Source organism: Somniosus microcephalus, chromosome 3 (assembly GCF_052327205.1).
Source record: "Somniosus microcephalus isolate GS21.2 chromosome 3, FLI_Smic_1.0, whole genome shotgun sequence".
In the NCBI taxonomy this organism is placed as follows: Eukaryota; Metazoa; Chordata; class Chondrichthyes; order Squaliformes; family Somniosidae; genus Somniosus; species Somniosus microcephalus.
The window spans coordinates 55,810,805-55,836,830 of NC_140989.1; the positions used below are offsets into that span (position 1 = coordinate 55,810,805).

Consider the following 26,026-nt stretch of genomic DNA (forward strand, 5'->3'; position numbering starts at 1 on the left):
TGGAAAGGAAATGAAATAGATCGAAAGGTAGGGCTGGGACAGAACAAAAGAAGTGAAGAGACATTAAGAGGTATTCAAAACGAGACGAGATGGTAATAGGACTAGTGGAGACTTTTCCAATTTCCACCCTTCCCTCACCTTCACATGGTCCATCTCTGACTCTTCCCTTCCCTTCCTCGACTTCTCCGTCTCCATCTCTGGGGATAGGTTATTGACCAATATTCACTACAAGCCCACTGACTCCCACAGCTACCTGGACTACACTTCCTCCCACCCCGCCTCCTGTAAGGACTCTATTCCATTCTCCCAGTTTCTCCGTCTCCGCCGCATCTGCTCCGACAATGCCACCTTCCACACCAGTGCTTCCGACATGTCTTCCTTTTTCCTCAACCGAGAATTCCCCTCTACCGTGGTTGACACGGCCCTCGACCGTGTCCGTTCTATCTCCCGCACTTCTGCCCTCACCCCTGCCTCCCGGAACCACGATAGGGTTCCCCTTGTCCTCACCTTTCACCCCACCAGCCTCCACATTCAACGGATCATCCGCCGCCATTTCCGCTACCTCCAAAGTGATCCCACCACCAAACGCATCTTCCCCTCCCCTCCCCTTTCAGCATTCCGTAGGGACCGCTCCCTCCGAGACACCCTAGTCCACTCCTCTATCACCCCCAACACCCCTTCGCCTGGCACCTTCCCGTGCAAGCGCAGGAGATGTAACACCTGCCCCTATACCACCCCCCTTCCCACTGTCCAGGGCCCCAAACACCCCTTCCAGGTGAAACAGCGATTTACTTGTACTTCTTGCAATCTAGTATACTGTATTCGCTGCTCACGATGCGGTCTCCTCTACATTGGGGAGACCAAACGCAGATCGGGTGACCGCTTTGCGGAACACCTCCGTTCAGTCCGTAAGGGTGACCCCGAGCTTCTGGTCGCCTGTCATTTTAATTCACTGCTCCATTCCCACTCGGACCTCACCGTCCTTGGCCTCTTGCATTGTTCCACGGAAGCTCAACATAAACTCGAGGAACAGCACCTCATCTTCCGATTAGGCACTTTGCAGCCTTCCGGACTCAATATCGAGTTCAACAATTTCAGATCATAACCTCGCTCCCTATTACATTTTTACTTATATTTTTTATCCATCCCTTTGCGGTTTCTCCCTCCCCCCCTCCGCCTTTCATTTTTTTCTCTCTCCCACATGGCAGCTGCCTCTCATTCTGCCAGAACATTTCACACCTAATCTGACCCGTCTTTTGTCTCCACTAGTCCTATCACCATCTCGTCTCGTTTTGAATACCTCTTAATGTCTCTTCACTTATTTTGTTCTGTCCCAGCCCTACTTTTCGATCTATTTCATTTCCTTTCCAGTTTTGAAAAAGGGTTAGACCCGAAACGTCGACTCTAATTTCTCTCCACGGATGTACACACATTTATTCCTTTGCTTCTTCAGCATCAAAGGAAACCCGGTGGTGGATGCTATGGTGCAGTAATGTATTGTATTATTCCTCATGTGATGGGTTCATGATCTCAGCCACCCTGTCAGAGTAAGGTGCTGAGTCATGGCTTTTCTCCACAGGGGGAAACGGAGAGAAAATCAAACAGTGTCATTCTGGGCTACTCATAAACCTCCTTGTGGCCTTTAACAGAGCTGCGCTAACAGGCGTGGAAGCTGTTTGTCTGCCCTTGCTGTTGTCAGAGAATAGCATGTGATCTGGGCAAAACGAGAAGAGGACGTTTTACTATTGTGGGAGACGTGTGGAACACAATACTGTGCAATACAAAGTAAAACAAAGTGTTACTGTTTAACTCTTTTGAGTTGTAATAAGGAACATGTACAATCCTAAAGCAGGCAAGCCACATACTGTACTAAAGTTCTGATGAAGAGTCCTTGACCAGAAACGTTAACTCTGTTTCTCTCTCCTCGATGCTGCCTGACCTGCTGAGTGTTTCCAGCATTTTCTGTTGTTATTTCAGATTTCCAGCATCTGCAGTGTTTTGCTATTGTACTAAAGTTGTCTGTTCAATGTACCTTAATCAACTTTAATGATTGGAATTAAGTGCACAATATGTTTAGAGAGCCTGAGCTGAGCAGGAAATCTGACCTTTCCTGGTCGATAACAACAGTTGGATTAAACCCAACAACATGACTGTTCTGAAATATTTTAAATATTTTACATGTAGTATGGTAATTAGCTGTCAGGAATGTTATCACTTAAAGGAACAGGAGGAATGGATGTACATTTTCCCTTCTAATCAACAACAACTTGTATTTATATGGCACCTTTAACATAGTAAAATGACCCAAGGCGCTTCACAGGAGTATTATAAGACAAAAAAAATTGACAGCGAGCCACATAAGGAGAAATTAGGGCAGGTGACCAAAAGCTTGGTCAAATCTGAAGATGTATCATGACGTGTGCAAAATGATTATTAATGGAGTTGTAGAAGTGGCCTTCCCAGATATGTTAGTAATTGTCTGCTGATCTTAATGAAGTTGGCTGAATTAAGAGTCTGTTTATCCAACAAAATGTAGTTAAAGACTAAGAGAAGTTGCTTCAACTGCACAATCCATTCAAAGATGGAAAGTAAACTAAAGAATGAACAGATAAACAGTTTTGGACTGAGTATTGGTATTTCCCAGCCTACACAGGCCAGAGCTTCAACTGCCCAGCCTTTTGCACAGGAGCACATGTAGTCACCAGTTAACCATGTTGTTTGAGCCTCTTAGTGTACAATATTGCTCCTTCAGCACAGTGTTGAAAAAAAAGTTAATTTGGAAGTTAGTGCGAAGCAAAGTATTATTAAAAAGATAAACATTATAAAGACCTAATTTTTCTTGAAAAACATGATTTGCGTCTGGTGTGGATCCAGTGCCTGTCAGAACCGTATTGACAGCACTAGAAAACTGGCGCCACCACCTTTTGAGGGAGATGGCTTGGCACAACCAGAGCTTTTTATTCCTCACTGCATTAAAGTTGGTGGATAGAGTTGTAGTAGGTAAGTCATATAAAACGCCCTTTCCACCTTATTCCATTCCTACTCCTACAGCATGCTGCATGTACGGCTTATTGACAGGTCTAGTTTAATTATGACACCTGATTTTTGTAACAAAGGTTTCAAAATATTTGACAACTCTATATTTTTTAACATCAAGGCCATTTCTGAAATTGCTTGGCTTAATTTAAAACAAATACAGGTAATGCTGGGCAAACACAGCCGGTCTGTTGGCATCCAGAAAGAGAAAAGACAAGTTCAAGTTTAGGCTGGAGACTCTTCGTTAGAACTCAGCCTCTTTCAGATGCTGACAGGCCGGCTGTGTATTTCTAGCATTTTCTGTTTGCATTTGGTCTTTTAAAAATGTGATTTGGCATAGTGTGGAAAGGTAGTCAAAATGCTGGGTAAACGAATAAACTATTTAAGTGAAGCAATGAATTATAGTTATTTATAAAGCATCCCTTTAAGATTGATAAAAAGCAGGCTTACACTTATGATGACTGCCAAATTCACCTTGGTCTGAAAATATGCAAAACATGTAATGAAAATAAATGTAAGAATTATCTAAATTTGAAATCCCATGGTGGTAGCTAATTTAAGTGGCAGTTTAAATATGCAGGTGCCTGTTTTAGCATGGCATTTCTTTATGGTCTAGGTACTGGTTTGTGCTTAACACAGCATAACCAATACATCTTCGATTATAAAACAGTCTAATTTGAACCTAACCTTCCCGAGGAATCAATTGTTCAGATTTTTAACACAGTAACAAAAGTATAAACTGATAGCGAGTCAGGATACACAATAGGTTTGAATCCTCTCCTTTCACCTCTTATGCCTGTTATATTGGAGTGCTCCGAATTTCCCAATCAGTCCGATTTCCAAATGCCAATGAGGAGTTTACTGTAGAGGGAACTGGTGTCAAATCTATGCAAATCACAGTTGGTTGGTGGTCTGCTGGCAGATTGCAAATAAATCAGGTTCAGTGACAATGCTGGCCAGTTCCTCCATGCTGATTATAACTCCACAGTCCTTTTCGTAAGATATACTTATGTGTTGATGTCATCATACATGGGGCAATAGTACCATTATGTGCGAAGTTTTTATCCTCTCTATTCTGGTAGCTAGAGCACGTACATTACAGATATTCAAGAGTACAGCTGGTAAAATGGCTGTAAATTAAGCAAATCGATTTGGATGATCTGGGACAAATCCGATTCCCAGATCACCCAACCATATCATTATGCTGAGGGATTAAACTTGCTTTCAGTTTAGCCCAGACAGATGGAGATGAAAGTTGTCTATCTCTGATGACTGTTAAGTGAAAGGAGTTTGGGCGATTTCCATGTACTTCCTAGAGGGTGTGAATTAACACTACAAAACATGCCCATAATTTGCCGCTAATTGGGCAATCTCGTTCAGAGAGTCCATATGGATGGCTGGTGTGATTGACGTAAATGTCACGCTGGGACAGTAAAAGCTACTCCCCCTGGGGCAGTAATGCAGAAGCTTTAACGTAAACAACCTAACCTTTGTTATATTCCTAACTAGGCAATGCTTGATTTTATCACTAGGAGGAAAAAGGGAAAATGATTTATTCTCCACAGTCATGTCGCACCTTGAAAAAGCTGTAAATTTCTCAATGGACCTATTCCCAAAAAAATCACCCATCCTTTTCCCATTGTATATAGCAATCCTGTTCTAGTAGCGAATCACGTTAATATAAGTCATGTTGGACTTTATTTTTCTTCTTCTTAAGACTTTTTTGTGGTGTGCGCGCGCATGCGTGAGCAAGATATACACATATTATATGAATTATGATCCCTGTAGTTGAATAGGGAAGTTGCTTGAATAAATGTGTAAATATTACAAAAATGTATTGCAACTATCAAACTAAAGGAAATGAAATTGTGGTGGAAGGTTTGCTTAAATCTCCTTTGCATATTTTCTATGCTATCGGAGACTGGGACTCATGTCAACAGGCAAAGTTGAACTTGACTTGAAATGATTTATTGATAGTGTCTGTCAGGTTATATCATGTTTGTTGTATTGAACCACTCAAGCCTTGCCTATATACAGGAAGAAAGGCCTTGTCTAATCCAGTAATGTTTGTTATTGTAAGGGTGCCAGTGCAATTGAGCCACATTAAACAGTGTTGCCCTGCTTGCGCTGGCAGGGTTATCTGTACTTCCTTTGAAACTCGTACGCCGCTCCATATGCAGAGACATGTACACTCTACACATCTGATCCACATTTCTGTCTGAGCAGTGCTTAGTGCTGCCTCAAGTGCAAGACAAGCGCACTTAGGGCTTTGAAATTGGATCACGCAGTACCTGTTTCCTCAGGGTCCAATATGGCGGGTGGCGTGTTCGCGCGCATTCCGCGCCGGGCATGTGCCGCACCCCATATTGGTGTTAGGCCCATTGCCAAGATAACAATGAACCTCCTCCCACCTATGCCATTTCCAAGTCCCTTATATTGAAATTGTATCTGATTTTGTAACCGGTCTCTTATGATAACTTCAATCCTCAAAAGAGATTGGTGAAGTGAAAATGGACATTTTCAGTGAATTACACTTATCTTAACTCGATTGCACATGGTCGTCCAGTGATTGTAAGGGAGCAGGGGCAGGAGTGCGAAGGACATTGCGGATTCTTCGCCTGGTTCCATCCTTTATTGGTGAGCTGGATGCTACCCCTGTGCTGCATTACATCGTTCACACCTAATTTGCATATTGATTAGCTGAAGGAGGTTGAACTGGCTTAAAGTTCTTAGTCGTCCATTCATGATAATGGATTTGTGGGAAATCCCATATTTTGCCCAGATTTGTGAAAGGAGAAATAAAGTTGAGACTAATTTGAGAATTTTTGAATATTAGTACATTTGGTCTGTCTCAGGTGCCTGCATTATATTTGACTCTTGATTTTATTTATTAATTGCAGATAGACTTGGAGCCAGAAGGAAGAGTGTATGTTGTCATAGATCTCTCGGGGTCATCAAGTGAAGGTAACTTTTCAATAAACAATTAGTCCCAGCATGACATCTTCTCTGCTATATTTGATTTAGCAACTCAAGAATTATTTCAGTTTTTCCTTTTCACTGTTGTACCTTTCCTCTCAATGACAGTACATTAGTTGGTAAGCACCCAGTACCATTACTTCAAGTATCAATCAGAATAATTGTAAGATAGCAACACATTTCTCAGTCATTATTTCTTAAATGTTTAAAGGTTTAAAGTGTTTTCCGCTGTTCTGATACAATGCAGATCATTTAAAGTCAACGATAAGGTCAATGTCTGCTTAAGATCCAACACTTTTACAGCACTATTTTTCTTCTTCTTCTTCTTCTTCTTCTCCTCACCATTTGTGATCCTTTTATCCTTCTATCAGATCGTTGAGTGAATAGTCTTCAAGGCTGGAAGTGAAAGATCTGAATTTTATTGTATTTACACCATATGGTGCAGCTGTGCTGGGTGTTATTTTAACTGTCTTTTGGGTATGGTGCAGATACCCTACCAATTTAACTGCACTATAAATAAAGCATTTATCTTGCACACAGTTAAACATAGTGGGGTTGTGTTTTATATGGGCAGCTATACAAGTTTTTTTTTTAAGATTGTGTTAATTATATTCTTGGAGTACTTGTGGACATTTTACTTGCTTGCATTTCAGGAACACAGTGCGCTGCTTTATTTGCAATTTAGTTGAAAATATTTGTGGAGGAATAAAAATGAAAAAAGGTATTACATTGCAGATGAAATGAAGTTTGGAGATGCTGGGGATTAAATCCAGGATCTCACATACACTGAATGTGTGCTCTATCATTGAGCTGTATCCCCAAGGATTTGTATTGCATTTGGAGAGAGGTTCTGCTAAAAGCCACACATCTATAATCAGTAGCAATGTGGCGCTGGCGCATATAATGCACTAGGGTATTTGTAGCATATAAGGCATGCAGGATTAATGTCAGTAAATATAATGCACCAGTGCATTTGCACCAGACATTGTATGTAGTTATTCCATCTTTTACAAATGAAACAGCATCTGTATTTTTCTTGTGCTATTTTTGAAACATTAACAAATCTTCTGATATTTCTGTGCCCTTGTGGAACAATTCTGCTTCAATAAGGGAATAGGATGGTGTACTGTACCCCTTGCTCACATTATTCATATCACCACTGGGAAGGTGGGTCTGCTCCAAGTTTGGGATGTTGCAATGTGCTGACTGGAAAGATTTGAAGTTTGGAAGCATTTTAATAATGACCTGAAACAGGCTAGTGGATCTGTGGAAAGCAATCATAAAATAAGTTCAAATTGATCTAAAAAAAAAACCCTCACAAAAAAGTCTTCTGATGCTGTCTGGCCAGTAAAACTTTGCAATAACAAAACTCTTGAAAAGCAGAAATCTACCGCAGGCACAAGCATTTAAAAATATTTAAACATCTCCTCTCCCCGTCAACGTATTGCGACTCCAACACATTAGTATAAACTAAGTAGGCATCCCTGTAGCTTGCACAGCCAGATAAATCTGAAAGAATCACCTGCAAAACCGAGTATGTTCACTAATAGTTCTGTGGAGACTCCACGATTTTAATTCCCCCCCCCCCCCGCAGCACCATGATGAGTGAGAGAGTTTGGGAGCGGGAGGGGTTTTTAAATCGTGTAACGAGACCCCAGCCTGCTGCATATGCCCCTGCTGCCATTTTTATGGCGGCGGGTTGTGTGCCATGTCTGTGTCCCGCTCTCGAGAGCCGGGACAGCTCATTAGAATATTTAAATCAGGTTCCTACAGTGCAGTTGGGAGCCTGATTTAAATTTAATGCTAGCCGGTCAGGTTTCCCAGAGCTTGGGAAACCTGGCAGTTAAAGGGAGTTGGGAACAGCCGGATCCAGCAGCTAAGTGCTTTTTACAGCACTGCTTGTGAGCCAGGAGGTACAGGAGAGCCCCCCCCACTCCCCAAGCAAAACTACCTGCGATCTGCCTCTTTCCCCACGATCTGTCCACCCTCCGCTCCAAACCAGCAATCTTTCCCTCTCTCCTTGCTGCTGCTCTGTGCCCCCCCCCCACCACCACTGTACCCCAATCTTATCTGATTGCTGGGTACCATCCCCAACATCAGCCTTCTACTGCTGGCTTTGCCGCCTGGTAGCCTGTCAATCAAAAGAAAAAAAAAAAAAAGAGGTCCTACTGGTAAATTCGGCAGGTTCGCCGCGTTCCTTGGATTTCTGGTTTTCCCCCCCGCAAACACGCGCCCCCGCTCCCTCCCCGCAAATATTGTGGCCAGAAACTCTAACTTGTTCAATTAGCTAATGGCACAAAAAGAAATCTAAATAAGAACTTTCAAAACTGTGCAAAAATTGTGCAGCCACTCACTCCAGTCTGATGAGGAAAATGAAATATATTTATCGTTATTTTAATGGCAGCTTGCAATGGCTGCATAACCGTTGCACCAGTGACAAGTGAAGTTGTTGAAGAAGCCAATAACCACCAACTGCTCAGCCCAGAATATTCAAATCAAGACATTACCAGAAAAGTACAAAAATCATTCCGGTGCAGAGCTCAAACATTTTGAAAACACGGACACTGACAATCAGTGAATTAAAAAGGAATAAAGTAGGTAGAGTTTGCTGTTTGAGATGGGCCATTTTGAGCATAATTTGGATACACTCTGGAACAGAATATTTGCCAAGTAAATGGGTGATAGCTGGTGTCAAAAAGCAACCTATATGCCAAGTTGTCTTTTATTATCATTGCAAGGCGATACCAACTTAACACATTGGGGTAGATATTGGACCTTGTTGTGCCTGATTTACGGGTGTAAAACAGGCACCACGAGACCCAATTTCAGGGTCCAATGTTCTGTGTCCCGAGAACGCCTGAAAGACGTTTGACCCGAAATTGGATCGGGCATGTTTTTAATCAGGAATCCCCTGCAGCTGCCTAAAACAGATGCTAGGCCCACTATATATGTAAATGAGGACACCTAATAGCTGTTTTAGGCTGCCTTACAGAAAGTGGTCTGCGGTGAGCAGGGGCAGGTCTGGGCGCACTCTGTTCAGGCTTCTTAAGCGGCCTAAGCAGCAGCCGCCAACCAAGTCATTTTTTTAAAATTCCAAAAATGTTGCTGTGGAGCCAGGAGTTCGCCCCGGACTCCACAGTATTTATGATTCCCCCCCGCCCGACCGCACTCTCCGACCCCCCCAACCCCGCAATTTCCGACACCATCAGTGATTTCCAACACCCCCACCCCGATCTCTGACCCCCTGCGATCTCCCACCTCCCATGCGATCCCCAATATCTCCCCCACCTCCACCCCAATATCTACCCCCATCCCAATATCTCTGACCCCCCCACCCCCACGATCTCCCACACCTCCACCCCAATATCTCCCCACCTCAATATCTACCCCCAACCCTGATATCTCTGACCCCCCCACCCCCACGATCTCCCACACCTCCACCCCAATATCTCCCCCACCTCCACCCCAATATCTACCCCCCAACCACGAGATCTCCGACACCATCACCCCAAACTCCGACCCCACTGTGACCGCCCACATGATCTCCGCACCCCCCCCGCATGATCTCCCACACCTCCACCCCGGTATCTCCCACACCTCCACCCCGGTATCTACCCCCCAACCCCGAGATCTCCGACACCATCACCCCAAACTCCCACCCCAGTGACCACCCACATGATCTCCGACCCCCCACGATCTCCACACCTCCACCCAAATATCTACCCCCAACCCCGAGATCTCCGACACCATCACCCCAAACTCTGACCCCACTGTGACCGCCCACATGATCTCCGACCCCCCCACGATCTCCCACACCTCCACCCCGATATCTCCCCCACCTCCGCATCTACCCACCAACCCCGAGATCTCCGACACCATCACCCCAATCTCCGACCTCACCGTGACCTCCCATATGATCTCCAACTCCCCCCACCCCATGATCTCCGTTACCCCACCTGTATTAATTTATTAAATTATAAGTTGTGAGTTCCTCACGATGCTCTCCCAGTGCGGCCACCCTGTAACCAGAGATTATTCTAGAAGCCTGGGTAGAAATATCAATGTAATTACTGTAGAAATTACTTTTTTTACATTATTGCTTGTTCATTTTATGTGCTATCTTTTTATGTCTTTTATTTATTTTATGTCTGCTTTATTTATATTTTAAAGTATGTATGTGTGCATATGTCGGTATGTGTTTTTTGTGATGGCGCCGATGAAGATGGCTGCCGTCCTTGCGAGCTCCGTGCGTACCAGGCAGCTAAGTGTTCTTGCTGCTTGGTGCTCTCGGCTCGTCAAGAAAAAAACATTTCACTGACTAGATTACACTTCTTGTATTTAGTTATGTGACCAATAAAATTGAAATTGAATATCTCCCACCTCCCCCTCCACCCCCCCCACCCCCCAAGCGATCTCCGACTGCCCCCACTTGCCTGGCATCCGCTCCCCGGCTGCTTTCCAGCCTGTCAATCAGGTTAGCTGCCTGGGGTGGCGAACCTACTGAAAAAATTGAAACAACGTCCTGCAGTTAAATCCTACAGGTCATCCGGGAAACCTTTACTTCCAGGTTTCCCGACCGGAATCCCTTCTCCCGCTCTCTTCATGGCTCTGAATAAATATCGGGGCCAGTGTCTCAGGCTAACTAAGTAAACACACCTGATTTTAAACTAGGACAACAAGATTTAATCTAAGAATAAGGAGCGTAGAGAGAGCAACCGAAATTCAAAATGAAAGTTTTGATTGAGCCTATTTAGTGCACACAGTGTTATTACTGCTGCTCCAGCAATGATCTTTTGTGATACTTTGTCATAGAAAAACACTTAAGAGATCTTTATCAGATTAGCATGTCCACATGGATCCTGTAGTGCATGTGAGCACCAGTACAACCTGATTTATTTTTCATTTATGTTCCCTGGAAAAGACCCAGTGCTGTAATTTACTCTGAAATGGGATGCATTTGTCAAATGATGCTCAGAAAAAAAAATGTCGGGTGACGAGACAGTGAAGTGGAAGAAAAATACTTTAAAAAAAATTGCCTTTTATATTCAAAATATTTAAAATTTAATAAGAATGATCCAAGATCCCTTCAGTACATGTTTCCCATCTGAATACTGCTGATTTTCAGCCCTGTAACTGTTGTAATTACAGTTGACACAAATTGCAAAGACACTCGATAAAACTCTTGAGAAGACATCTTCATTATATTGCTGTAATAATTTTCAGAATGCACGACAAAGGCTGAAGCCGAGCAGCAAAGGAATAGCAAAGATGAAGGCCTAGAAATTCGGTTTTGGCGCAGCGAGGGCTTTAGCGCCGGAAGTTAGTGCCGGCGCTAAGTCCCCCTGCGCGCGCTAAAAATTCAGTAGCGCCGCGCCCAAACGGCTGCCGGCGCTACTGAGGGGTCTCAGCGCCTCAAAACTGGCGCCACGCGCCGCATTGCGGCGCTATTCCGGCGCTGCGGCGCCCGCTGCGGTGCGGCAGGCTCGGGAAGTGCAGGCCTCCTCCTTCCGTTAAGGAGGAGCTGCCTGCACCCGGCCGCGGCCCGCGATAATCTTTTTAAAAATGAGCCCGGCACCTCGGACAAGTGCCGGGCTTGCTTCTGTTCCGGGGGGGGGGGGGGGGGGGGGAAGTCCGGGGAGGGAGCTGCGGCCAGGCGGCCGGCGGGAAAGCAGCCGGCCGCCGCGGGGCCTTTAATGCGCCGGCGCAAAGTTCTGTAAGGCACCTCTGCCAGAACGTTGCTTGCGGCTGCCACGGGCGAGGCGGCCGCAACTCAATTTCCGAGTTCGGGCGGGTTACCATGGCAACCGGGACGCTGCGCACACCGATGACGTCATCGGTGCCGGCGCAGCGCTACCGGCCTAATGCCGATTTAGGGCCCCTGTCAATTTCTAAACTGGCCATAACTTCGGCGCTAGGCCCTCTAGCGCCTCAAAAGCGGCGCTAAGGCCAGTGAATTTCTAGGCCGAAGAGTTTTAGTCAGACAAGCTTGTGGCAGAGTGTTTGATTCAGTGGTTAACATCAGCTTAATGCCCATCTAATTATTGTAAACCGGAGGTTTGAAGCAACAACCCCAGGCCATCTATTCCAATTGGTGAACTACTTTGTTTGCACTCTTTATGGCCTTATCAACTTGCATTGTTATTTTTAGTGATTTATGTGTTTATATTTCCAGATCTCTTGGCTTTTATTCCATTTAGATTTTTACCTTCCTAGGAATAGGTGGCTTTCTTACTCCCCCTACCAAAATAACTATCTCATGCTTTTCTTTATTGAATTTAATTTGCCATCTATCTCCTGACTCTGCAAGCTTGTTTAAATCTTTCTGTATTGTAATGAAATCTGTTTGTCTTGATCCTGTATTCGTTTTGCACTCATGTATATTACCCTCCCCCACTGTGTATAGTTTCACTTCCTCTTTCCCGACTAACCTGGGAGGTTCCAGGTCTTGGCTCCGCCCCTGACTTCTCTTATATAAAGATCCCAGGATCTGTATGACTCATTCCTGTGAACCAGTCGGCGTGTTGAGATGTTAACTCTGATCTTAGTGATTAAAAGCCAACTTGTTTAAGTCTATAACTTCTACTTTTGTGGTTATTGAAGGCCCATCAATTTTAATCACTAAAGAATACTAGGATGGGTCGACTCCTAAAACCAGAGCGTCTGGACTTGGATCCACATTCTGCTGAAGCATCAAATCAATTTGGACACTGGCTCAAATGCTTCGAACTCTTCGCGGGGGCCTCATCCGCTAGCGAGGTAGATAAACTGAGTCTACTGACTACTCGCGTAAGTCATCGGATTTATTCGTTCATCCGGGATGCCACCTCTTACACGGAGGCCATCACAATCCTGAAGGCCCAATACCAGAGGCCGGTAAACGAAGTGTACGCCAGACATCTGCTGGCTACACGCAGGCAGCGACCAGAGGAATCAATGGACGATTTCTTACAGGGCCTAAAGGACCTGGTCCGGGACTGTAACTGCAAGGCCGTGACGGCCAACGCGTACTCTGACGAATTGGTCCGCGATTCCTTCATCACGGGCCTCAAATCGAATTATATCCGGCAGAGACTGCTGAAGAAGGAGGTCCTGGACTTAAAAAAGGCAGTGGCCACTGTGCGATCGCTGGACGTGGCCCAGAAAAACTCTGACTCTTATTCTTCCGGCCCTCACCGCCTCGTGCGCGCCGAGGGGGCTGCCATCTTGGAATCAGCCATCTTCCCCATCCAGGTCTCAGACCAGCTCTACGCCGCCGGAGTCCCCACACAGAAGTTCACCCAGGAGTCCTACTACAGTGGCAATGTCTCGAGGCCCGAAATGCTACTTCTGCAGCCAGGCCAAGCACCCCAGACAACGATGCCCAGCGAAGGACGCTACATGCTTCAAATGTAAGAAAAAGGGGCATTTTAGCAAAGTCTGCAGGGGGAATCCGATTTCCAACTCCGTCACCGCCTCGTGTGTGCCGTGTGGGCCGCCATCTTGGGATCTGCCATCTTTTCCCGACTCAACGGCCGCCCAGGGCACAACAGTGGCTTCGATCACGGTGGATCAAGCCAGGCCACACCCGTTGACAAAATCCATGATGGACATACAGGTAAACGGGAATTTAATGAAATGTTTAATTGACTGTGGGAGTACCGAGAGTTTTATCCACCCTAGCCTGGTACGGCGGCACTCATTAACGGTAACCCCTACACGGAGCAGAATTGCTATGGCTGCTAAGCCCCACACTTCGGACATTTTGGGCTACTCACAGAATCACAGAATCACAGAAACCCCACAGTGCAGATAGAGGCCATTTCGGCCCATCGAGTCTGCACCGACACATATCCCACCCGATTCCCGTAACCCCTACACCAACACATATCCCACCCTATCCCTGTAACCCCATGTATTTAATCCCCCCAACACTAAGGGTCAATTTATCATAGCCAATCAACCTAACCCGCACATCTTTGGACTGTGGGAGGAAACCGGAGCACCCGGAGAAAACCCACGCAAACACGGGGAGAATGTGCAAACTCCACACAGACAGTCACCCGAGGCCGGATTCGAACCCGGGTCCCTGGTGCTGTGAGGCAACAGTGCTAACCACTATGCCACCGTGCTGCCCCCTATGCCACCTACTGTGTGGTAACACTCTGTAAAAGGCACAGACTACAAGGATTTTAAACTCCTCGTGATGCCAGAACTCTGTGTTAATGTAATCTTGGGCCTGGACTTCCAGTGCCACCACGAAAGTGTCACGCTAGCATATGGCGGGTCCCAGCCGCCACTCACAGTCTGTGGCCTATCAACCTTAAAAATCAGCCCGCCCTGTTTATTCGCTAATCTCGCTCCGAACTGTAGGCCCATAGCGACCAAAAGTGGACGGTACAGTCTGGAAGACAGACACTTTATCAAGGCGGAAGTGGACAGACTCCTGCGGGAAGGCATTATTGAATGCAGTACCAGCCCATGGGGTGCCCAAGTAGTCATAGTTAAAAATAGCGAAAAGAAATGGATGGTAATTGACTACAGCCAGACTGTTAATATTTATACCCAGCTGGACGCCTACCCTTTACCCCGCATATCAGAAATGGTCAACCAGATTGCGCAATACCGAGTCTTCTCGACTATCGACCTCAAATTCGCGTATCACCAGCTCCCCATTAGAATGGAGGACCGCCCATACACCGCCTTCGAGGCGAACGGGCGCCTCTACCATTTTCTCAGAGTGCCCTTCGGAGTAACAAATGGAGTCTCGGTCTTCCAACGTGAGATGGACCGCATGGTTGACGAGAATAAACTACAAGCTACCTACCCCTATCTGGACAATGTCACTATCTGCGGGCACAACCAGCAAGACCACGATCTAAATCTTGTGAGATTTTTAAAAACTGCCCTAAAGCTGAATCTAACCTACAACGAAGACAAATGTGTCTTCAACACAACCCGTCTCTGTATCCTCGGCTGTGTGGTGGAAGATGGGGTAATTGGACCGGACCCTGACTGATTACGCCCCCTAAAGGAACTGCCCCTGCCACACAATCCCAAAGCTTTAAAAAGGTGCCTGGGATTTTTTTCGTATTATGCCCAATGGGTGCCCAATTACTCTGATAAGGCCCGACCCCTCATTAAATCGACGTCCTTCCCACTATCAGCTGAAGCTCGGGAGGCTTTCACCAGTATTAAACAGGACATTGAAAGGGCTGCAGTGTGTGCAGTGGACGAATGCATTCCCTTTCAAGTCGAAAGCGATGCGTCAGACTTTGCCTTAGCTGCGACCCTCAATCAGGCTGGGAGACCTGTGGCCTTCTTCTCCCGAACCCTTCAGGGACCTGAAATCAGGCACTCTTCTGTCGAGAAGGAGGCACAGGCTATAGTGGAGGCAGTGCGGCACTGGAGACACTACCTAGCCGGCAAACGTTTCACCCTGCTCACCGACCAGCGGTCGGTGGCTTTCATGTTTAATAACAAACAAAGGGGGAAAATCAAGAATGACAAAATACTCAGGCGGCGGATCGAACTATCCACGTTCGACTATGATATTATGTAAAGGCCGGGAGCCCTTAGTGAACCCCCAGACGCCCTATCGCGGGGAATGTGTGCCAGCATTCATACGGACAAATTACAGGGTCTCCACAACGACCTGTGTCACCCAACTATACCATTTTATAAATTCCTGCAATCTGCCCCACTCCATCGAGGAGGTCAGGGCAATGACCAGAGCCTGCCGCACCTGTGCGGAATGCAAGCCTCGTTTCTACAGGCCTGACCGTGCACACCTTATCAAAGCCACACGGCCATTCGAGCGCCTAAGTCTGGACTTCAAGGGACCCCGTCCCTCTGCCGACCGTAACGTATACTTCCTCAATATCATCGATTAATATTCCCGCTTCCCCTTCGCCATTCCCTGCCCAGACATGACCAGTGCCACGGTCATCAAGTGTCTCTGTAATCTATTCTGCATGTTTGGCATGCCGAACTACATACACAGCGATAGGGGGACGTCATTCATGAGTGACGAGCTGCGCCAGTTCTTGCTCTCGAAGGGGATAGCCACTAGCAGAACCACTAGCTACAACCCCCGGGATAATGGGCAAGTGGAAAGGGAGAATGCTACTGTTTGGAAGGCTGTCACGTTAGCCTTAAAGTCAAAAGGCCTTCCGACCTCCCGCTGGCAGGAAGTCCTCCCAGATGTGCTCCACTGCATAAGGTCTCTGTTATGTACTGCCACTAACGCTACCCCTCACGAAAAGATGTTCGTTTTCCCCCGGAAATCCACCTCGGGCATATCTCTACCCGCGTGGCTGACATCTCCGGGGACAGTACTATTGCGGAAGCATGTGAGAGGCCATAAAACGGACCCCCTTGTGGAAAAGGTACAGCTCCTCCATGCAAACCCTCAGTACGCCTATATCGAATACTCTGACGGGCGAGAGGACACTGTTTCCATAAAAGACCTCGCTCCCTCGGGGGTCTTCCACATTATTAACTATACCCCTCTATCGAGCCCATTGCCAGAGGAATAGAATACAAATGCAGGGAGGTAATGTTGAAATGTATGTAGAATCTTGGTTAGACCACACTTGGAGTATTGTGCGCAGTTCTGGTCTTCATAATATAAAAAACACATGGGCAGCGATTTTTTCCAATGGAGGCGGGTTGGGTGCAGGTCAGCTGGTTCCCGGCTTCCAGTCCGGCCCCCAACTGCATCCGGCCCACAGACGTGATTTTACGTTGATTGATCTTGTTAAGCCCGCCCTGCGGGCTTGCCAGCCAATTAAGAAGAAGCCGGTCAGATGACATCATTTGAAGACGCGACATCTGCCAGTTTTCTTAAAGGGACCACGCACAATTTTTTTTTGACAGCTGATTTCTCAGTGTTTGACAGCATTGAGGTGCTGAAAACTCTGACAATCACTATACAAAGGTGAGCTCTTCCACCCAGGCTCTCCAATGACTCCCTCCATAAGCTGGAATAGATGGCTGCTGCAGGTGAGGTGACAGAAGCGATCTGTCACTGGTGAAAGAGGTTCTCCCAAGGAGTTGGCACTGGACATGGATTTCAAAACTTGCATTAAAAATGAATTTCCCATCATTTTCTTACCTCTGAGACTCACCAGTGCACCATTGGATCCTTCATACCACTTCTGCAGCTGTCATCAATCCAGAAACATTACAGCAGACTCGCAACACGCCACACTTACCTGGCGTGGTGTCCGGACGTCGGGAAACATGAAGCAGAAGCAGCAAAATTTAAAAATAGCCTGTCAACTACTATCAACTACCTGTTAATCCTTGTCCCGCGCAAATCGGGGACCCGACACTTGGGAAAATTGTTTGGAGGCGGGTTGACGGCGAGATCACAGCCTGCCGTCAATCAAAACGATTTTACCCTTTGACCTGCCTCCAAACCCACCCTTTGAGCGCTGGCAAAATCCAGCCCATGGAGTATAAACATTGGCATAGATCAGTTGGGCCGAATAGGCTGTTTCTTTGCTGTAGATTCTATGTAATATGTAATACCATGATCCACATTGAATACAGGTGGGATATTAAGTGAGGGTAGCTTAATGTTCCTAAAACCAGAATCAAAATGGTAGACCCAGCACATATGTCATCAGTGGAGTTATTTAGCTTGTGTGTAACTAACTATACTACTTGAAGTGCAATATGATTTCTCTTTAAAATGTGAAGTTTTAAAGAGCCCTAGTCTAGGAATTATGCTATGGAATATTATCATACAATGCATTTGTGTCAAATTCTTCTTTCTTTTAATGGAAACATTAATATGTTTATTTTAATGGATTAATACGCCATTAAAACAACAAAGAAATCTGATAAGACGTTAAATATTTGGATGATAATATCCCAGAGCATAAATGCGAGGCTTAAATCTTCCGAAAAGGTTATCAGATCTAAATTATTCAAAACGTATTTGAAATATTTTAGGTATGAGAAATACAAATATACCTCATCATATAGTAAAGTGAAAATTTAAGTTTATAAATGAAGATGATCTTTAGTTGGTTGCAGTTGCAATTAAAAACTGTGACAGTAAAATAGAAGGATTGTCAATTGTCTTATTTGCAGGTAGAATAATCAAATATGTACTTGGGGACTTTGAAAGCGTCCCCTTTCCCCACTTATAATATATCCTGAACATAAATTGAATTCTGGGTGGGTGGCATTGAATGTTACTTCAGGGGTTCAGACATTCTCAAAAACTAGAAGGATGAGGCTTAAGTGCTTTATGGACATCATTTGAACCCCAGCTTTTAACTCACGATATTATTGCCTGTCTGCTTTACCACAGGAGCGGAGGCAGGAACTATTGTTGTAACTTATAAGGGAAAGAGGAAGGTGCAGTGCTATGGGAAGAGAGCAGGGTAGTGGGATTAGTTTTGCTTTGCTTTAACAAAGAGCCAGCACTGACACAATGGACTGAATGGCCTCCTTCTTTGCTGGATACATTGATGGCTCAATGGTTCGAATAAAATGAAAAAAAAAGAACTAATCCAATGCTTTCAAGACTCACATGTCATTGTCTAGGTTCACACACAAAGGGCTATTGTCGCACATAACACAACATCAGTGAACACTTGAAGGAGCGGAGTGGAAAAAAAGACCAAAAAAAAATTGGGGAAAAAAATCCATAAAATTACTGAAAAGTAGCATTGAATGACGATGACATGGGTGCGAGAGGGTTCCGTCAGTCTGCCGTTACAAAATAACATTGTCACATGATTCACAGGAGGGCCCCAAAATGGAATTACTTGCCGAATTGAGAGCCCTAGTTTATATTTATAATACTCTCGTTTATTTAAAAAAATATCATGACTACTTATAACCAAATAGTGTGGCAGAAGAACACTGTTGTATACTGTTTTCCAAATGAACATTCTGTTGAGTAAATAGGGTGTTTGGTAATTTCAACAAACATTGTTTTGTGCTGTTTTTGGCAGTCTACATTGTGTTATATAATTTCAACAGCAACTGAGTACTAAACAAATATCTTTCTACATTTAAAATCCGGAGAGTAAACTAAAAGTCTGCCCAGTGGCGATTCTCTGTTGCAAACCTATTTGCTCTTTGTTACTAGTTTATGACAACAGTAGTCATAATTTTCTGGCGCAAATACTGTTTTTATTGGGATGGGCTCATTCCCCCCCACACACATATTCTTTAAAAGAACTTAAAGTTTAAATTTTTGCTGTGTTTCTTAAAGCTCCCTTTTAAGAACCTTTTTCCTTCCTCCTGTTCAGTTGCTCTGCAGCATGCAGCATTTCCCAACCAGTGGGACAGTGACCTGGCTGGCTGGAGGGGGCAAGAGACACTGGCAGTGGAGGTGACTAATTGTTAATCAATCTCTTCCTATCTATTTTAAGATAGTATGCTTGACTTTGCAACAACAATACTTCATGAAGGAGGCCCAAAGTTAATCACTAACTTACATTGATAAGAAAGCAATTGCATTTATATAGCAACTTTCAGTGCCTCAGGCTGTCTCAAGTGCTTCACAGCCAGTGAATTGCTTTTGAAGTGTAGTCACTGTTGTTATGTAAATGTGACAGTCAATTATCAGACAGCAAACAAACAACAAATGAGATGAATGACCAGTTCATCTGCTTTTACTGTTGTTGATAAGGCATTAAGGGGGTGAAGCGATAGCCTGAAGCACTCCCCGCTGAATGGAACTTTGAGAAATACTCTCCATTTCCAGGCCGCATTTATCCAAGTCTCACAATTTTGTTAGGGAAGTGCCTGTTGCCCATGATGTGTCTTCCGTGCACATCACTGATAGTAGCTGTTTGTATTGGGGTACTTTCTTCATGCCCGCTGCCTGTTTGAATTAGTCCAGTACTGCTGAATTCTAACCTAGATACACTGGTTAATATCCTTGCTGAGGTTGTTAGCCTATCACAGCTCTGTAATAATACATGAAGTACAGTGGACCTTAATTGGGAGTGGATTTCGGGTGTTTGGGGGCCAACGTTCCCTCTAAGCAGCCGTGCAGCTTTCTGCTGGCCCTGCGCAGCCTGGGACTGCCTTTTTCAACGTTAAGTTTTGCGTATGTGAATGGCCGCGCACAAAATAAAATTAGCAGGAACACTGGTAGTGGCCATAGCAAGTGTCAAACCCGCGCAACGTCATCCGTTTGAGGCCCGGTCTATTTTAACTCCCAGGCCCCATTTATATCCCACTGGCCAGCTGCTTGACCAGCTTTGGCATGTCAAAATCGCGCGATCCAGAGGCCGCCTACCAGCACCAAGGTATCATTGGAGCAGTCTCACAGGTGAGCCCAGAATTTCCTTGTGGAGCTCGGAGGACCGCCCCTTGCACTGCTGCTCCTCCTGGCTCCACTATGGAACGTTTTCTAAGAGGGCGTCCTCTTAGTTGGCTGCTAAAATGCCGTCGTGGTCCTAATGATATCACACTAGCCTGATTCGCATGTATTAATCAGGCTCCCATCCGAGTCATGCAGGTGCCTCGGCTGCTTCAAAAATGGGCCAGTTAAGGTGGTGCTGGGTAGGAATCGAGTGGGAAGAGGGCAGGAGGTTTCTGGAGACAAGGTGGGTTAAAATCGTTGCCTATAGTTAACACATTGCCATGCACAGCCACTGAAGTACTTTTTAAAGAGTGCTGTAATATAGGAAACGCGGCAGCCAATTTGCGCAAGATCCAAAGGCTAGGTAGTTGGGAGTTTGAACGTGCAATTTTGGGAGAGTTTTTCCAGGAACAGATGCAGAAGCAAGTGGAGTTGAAAGAGGGTGGGGGATATGGGTGGTGAGGGATACACGGACGTGGTCAGAGATGACGTGGTTAGTGATCAAAATCATGTTAGTGCAGAGGCCTTGGGAGATGGCCATAAAAGAGTTTATCTGGAGGGTGCGGTTTGGGGCGGACAGGAGGGTGGTGAAATCAGAGGAGAGAGAGGGTAAAGTGAGCCAAGATGAAGCTTGAAATCACCAAGGATGAGAAGTCACTCGGTGCAGAGGCAGGAAAGAAGGGAGAATATCTTGGAGAAACTTGAGGAGCGGCAAGGGGGATTGGAATAGGGTGAGATGCTGAAAGGAAGAGAAGGTACCAGAAGAGTAAGGGGAAGAGATCAACGTGTAACTTGGTGATAAGGGCCATATAGCCATGACAGTGGTTTGGGTGGGGCAGGTGGTGGAAAGTATAACCAGGTAGGGATGCTTTGGTAAGGGCATGGTGTCAACATCCATGAACCAAATTTGAATGAAAGCCAGGATATCAATGCAATCATCCACAATGCAGTCATAAAGTTGCAGATGGCAAATGCCTTGTTAGCGAGTGTGTGGACATTCTGGAGGGAAATGCTGAGAGGGACAGTGATCTATTAGCGGAGTCCACAAAGGCAGTGGTGGGTGGGGTGAGCAGGACAGAAGGAGATTAGTGAGGTTAGACCCCAGTAGGTCGCTGGACAGGATGATCGATTAGAGAGAAGAATGAGGCAGTCGGGGTTACTGCATCTTAAGGAGGCTGTAATGGATGCAACAGTGGGCCTGTCAAAGAACGGACGGCGAGGGGGGAAGGGAACACGCGGCGAGGGGGAAGGGAACGCAAGAAAGAAGGACCCGAGAGGGGCTGAAAATACACAAGGGAAAAAGAAGTAATGTGTTCAGGAAATAAGGAGAGCACGAAGTAGTAAAGGAATGGGAAAATTATTGAGACTCAGCATTTGTTGAATAAGCTGAACACATGCAGCTATTAAAAAAACTGATTTCCACATCCCTTAATTGTTATAGATAACTGACAATCAATATAAAGATAATATGTTTGCTTTGTGTATCCAGTTCTCATGTATGAATAAACAAAAAAGGAAATAAAGAGAACAATTTAGTGCGTAGGATGTTTGGTGTCAGCCAATATAGCCAGGACTGTCACATTGTAACACAGCGCAGTTTTGATTATGCTCTTTCCTCCTGCTTCAACCTCCTGTTATAAATTACAATTGTCAACTCTCCGTCGTTATTGGTAATTACCAGCAGCAAATTGCTGGCTTGTCTGCACCAGTTTAGCGAGTCAGGCTCAGTGAAGGTTTATAATTTAGCTCTTGCTTTCATGCATCGTGCTGCAGTCGATGTTTCTGGCTTTTATTTTTAACTTTCTTTTTTGCTCCAATATAAAAAAGTGATTTGTTCCTCCCCTTTTGTTTTCCGAAGCCATTCACCATTTTCTGACTTAAGAAAGTATGCAGGCAACCTGCTCCCAAGCTACTGCCAATGGCCCTCTTCTGCAGAGGCATGAATGCAGGCTGTACTGGTTTACATCTCCCATTTTCTCATCCTCCACATGCTGAAGCATGTGACTTCTCTTCAGAACATGGTTGAAATCAGGATCAATTTGATATATGGTCATAGATATATAACTTATACATTAACTAGAGAATGTGAATAAGATAGAAGACTGATACAGACAATGAGGAGAAAGACAGACTGAAGGAGACTTAAGGAAGCAATATGAACTATGACATGCAACTTACCTGTATATGACTGTCTATGCAATTCTGTACAAAATAAAATGATGATGCAGCTCAGCATACGTTAAACAAGCAGACATCTTCTGCTGTGTCCTCATGCTCCTCTTATCGTTTTTTAATTCACCCTTATATCAGTAAGAGAGCAGGCCTTGATCTGAGTGACTGCCAACAATCATTGCTCTGATTCTGATCAGCTGATTTTTCTATTAGGGTAGTGGTGAAGATAGCTGTGTGAATTATTGCTTTGTGATCTGAGCTTCCAAAGAGTCTATTTTTCCTGCTCTGAAAGGAGAGGCAGATTTATGAAGATGTGCCTTTTCCCACCCATATCAAGAAATTGGTCTTATCTGAACTTCACAGTAATCTGATTGAATTATGGTTCCTTTTCATAGGCAGTACAAGGGCACTTTTATTCACTTAACTTCCAAAGCTATACATCCTGTGATTTTCCATCCAATTTTCCTTGCTATGAGGTTTAATTGAACCAATTCCATCATTGTCATTAACTCTGGAGGCCTGATTTTAACCCTGAGAGGAATGGGGTAGGTGGGTGGTTAAAATAGTGGTAGAATTCCCAACGTGATTCCACCTGTCGCCATTTGAATCGCCCACTTGTCAGGCGCAGTCGAGACACCCGCCATAGACAGGCCTCAGGAATATATTTAAATTGGGGTCCTATGACGCAATTAGGACACCAACGCCATTTTAACGCAAAATTGTGGAAGTCCCGCCAAGTGCCAGACACACCAGTGAAACCTGAGCCACTGAAACAGTATTTAAAGGGACACTTACCTGCAGTTAATTAGCTCACAGGATCTTTCTGCTATTTGGCTTGCCAGGAAAGTTTCTGGCATCCAGATTGCTCATCAGAGTGTTTACGGGATGGTTTCCTGGACCAATATGTCGAGGAACCAACCAGAGATCAGGCCATCTTAGACTGGGTATTATGTAACGAGAAAGGATTAATTAGCAATCTTGTTGTACGAGGCCCCTTGGGTCGGAGGGATCATAATATGATTGAATTCTTCATTAAGATGGAGAATGAAGTAGTTGACTCAGAGACTAGGGTCCTCAATTTAAATAAAGGAAACTACGATGGTCTGAGGAGCGAGTTGGGTAGGATTGATTGGGGAATGGCATTCAAAGGGTTGACGGTGGATAGGCAATGGCAAACATTCAAAGACCGAATGGATGAGCTACAGAATTTGTTCATCCCAGTTTGGCATAAAAATAAAACAAAAAAGGTGACTCAACCGTGGCTAACAAGGGAAATTAGGGATAGCATAAGATCCAAGGAGACGACATATAAATTGGCCAGAAAAAGCAATAATCCTGAGGATTGGGAGCAGTTTAGGATTCAACAAAGGAGGACAAAGGGATTAATTAAGAAAGGGAAAATAGAATATGAGAGTAAGCTTTCAGGGAACATAAAAACTAACTGTAAAAGCTTTTATAGATATGTGAAGAGAAAAAGATTGGTGAAGTCAAGCGTAGGTCCCTTGCAGTCAGAATCAGGGGAATTTATAATGGGAAACAAAGAAATGGCAGACCAACTAAATTCATACTTTGGTTCTGTCTTCACAAAGGAGGACACAAATAACCTCCCAGAGATGCCGGGGAACATAGGGTCTGATGAAAGGGTGGAACTGAAAGAAATCAGTATTTGTAGGGAAATGGTGTTAGGAAAATTGATGGGACTGAAGGCCGATAAATCCCCAGGGCCTGATAATCTACATCCCAGGGTACTTAAGGAAGTGGCCCTAGAAATAGTAGATGCACTGCTGGTCATCTTCCAGAACTCAACAGACTCTGGAACAGTACCCATGGATTGGAGGGTAGCTAATGTTATCCCACTATTCAAAAAAGGTGGCAGAGAAAAAGCGGGGAATTATAGACCGGTAAGCCGGACATCGGTAGTGGGGAAAATGCTAGAGTCTATTATAAAAGATGTAATAGCAGAGCACTTGGAAAGCAGTGACAGGATCGGACAAAGTCAACATGGATTTACAAAAGGTAAATCATGCTTGACTAATCTACTGGAATTTTTTGAGGATGTAACTGGTAAAATAGATAAGGGAGAACCAGTGGATGTGGTGTATTTGGACTTTCAGAAGGCTTTCGATAAGATCCCACATAAGAGATTAGCGTGCAAAATTAAGGCACATGGGATTGGGGGCAAGGTATTGACTTGGATAGAGAACTGGTTGGCGGACAGAAAGCAAAGAGTTGGAATAAACGGGTCGTTTTCCGAGTGGCAGGCAGTGACTAGTGGGGTACCGCAAGGATCAGTCCTAGGACCCCAGCTGTTCACAATATATATTAATGATCTGGACGAGGGAATTGGATGTAATATCTCCAAATTTGCAGACGACACAAAGCTGGGTGGGAGGGTAAGCTGTGAGGAGGATGTTGTGAAACTCCAGTACGATTTGGACAGGTTGGGTGATTGGGCAGAAAAATGGCAAATGCACTATAATGTGGATAAATGTGAGGTTATCCACTTTGGTGGCAAAAACAGGAAGGCAGATTATTATTTGAATGGCAATAGATTGGGAGAAGGGGAAGTGCAAAGAGACCTGGGTGTTCTTGTGCATCAGTCGCTGAAGGTAAGCACGCAGGTGCAGCAGGCGGCTAAGAAGGCAAATGGTATGTTGGCCTTCGTAGCAAGAGGGTTCGAGTACAGGAACAAGGGTGTCTTGCTACAGTTGTACAGGGCCTTGGTGAGACCGCACCTTGAGTACTGTGTGCAGTTTTGGTTGCCTTACCTGAGGAAGGACGTTCTTGCCGTGGAAGGAGTGCAGCGAAGATTCACCAGGCTGATACCTGGGATGGCAGGAATGACGTATGAGGAGAGATTGTGTCGATTGGGCTTATACTCACTGGAGTTTAGAAGATTGAGAGGGGATCTCATCAAAACCTATAAAATTCTGTCAGGCCTGGACAGACTAGATGCAGGAAGGATGTTTCTGATGGCCGGGGAGTCCAGAACCAGGGGTCATAGTCTAAGTATAAGGGGTAAGCCATTTAGGACTGAAATGAGGAGGAATTTCTTCACCCAGAGAGTGGGGAACCTGTGGAATTCTCTGCCACAGAGGGTGGTGGAGGCCAGTTCATTAAATATATTCAAGAAAGAGTTGGATATATTTCTTAAGGCTAAAGGGATCAAGGGATATGGGGAGAAAGCAGGGACAGGGTACTGAACTTGGATGATCAGTCATGATCTCATTGAATGGCGGAGCAGGCTCGAAGGGCCGAATGGCCTACTCCTGCTCCTATCTTCTATGTTTCTATAAGAAGGAACTAGAAGCTTTTTTTGTCAATATTGCCCTCAGTAAGCTTGCTCTGCTTGTAATGGGTGCTGTTATTGCGAGTTGCATTTGAAAGGAGGTACACTTGGAGGAAGACGAGCAGCCTCAGCAACCACAGCCCCAGCAGGAGCGGCGCCCATCAGAAGACATCAGGTGAGGGGACTGTTGGTAGGAAGCTATTCCCAGCACATAGAGTGTATCAGCCTGAAGCTATTCT

At 45.1% G+C, this 26,026-nt stretch overlaps 1 protein-coding gene across 2 annotated transcripts in view; it reads left to right on the forward strand.

Moving 5' to 3' along the window:
- The window catches only part of LOC147121072 (protein kinase C epsilon type), a 788,174-nt gene that overhangs the window by 222,793 nt on the left and 539,355 nt on the right, over positions 1 to 26,026 (forward strand). For both annotated transcript variants that reach the window (XM_085980505.1, XM_085980511.1), the window contains exon 2: positions 5,937 to 6,000. In XM_085980505.1, coding sequence (XP_085836631.1) covers positions 5,937 to 6,000 — 64 coding nt within the window. The remainder of the gene's footprint in view (positions 1 to 5,936; positions 6,001 to 26,026) is intronic.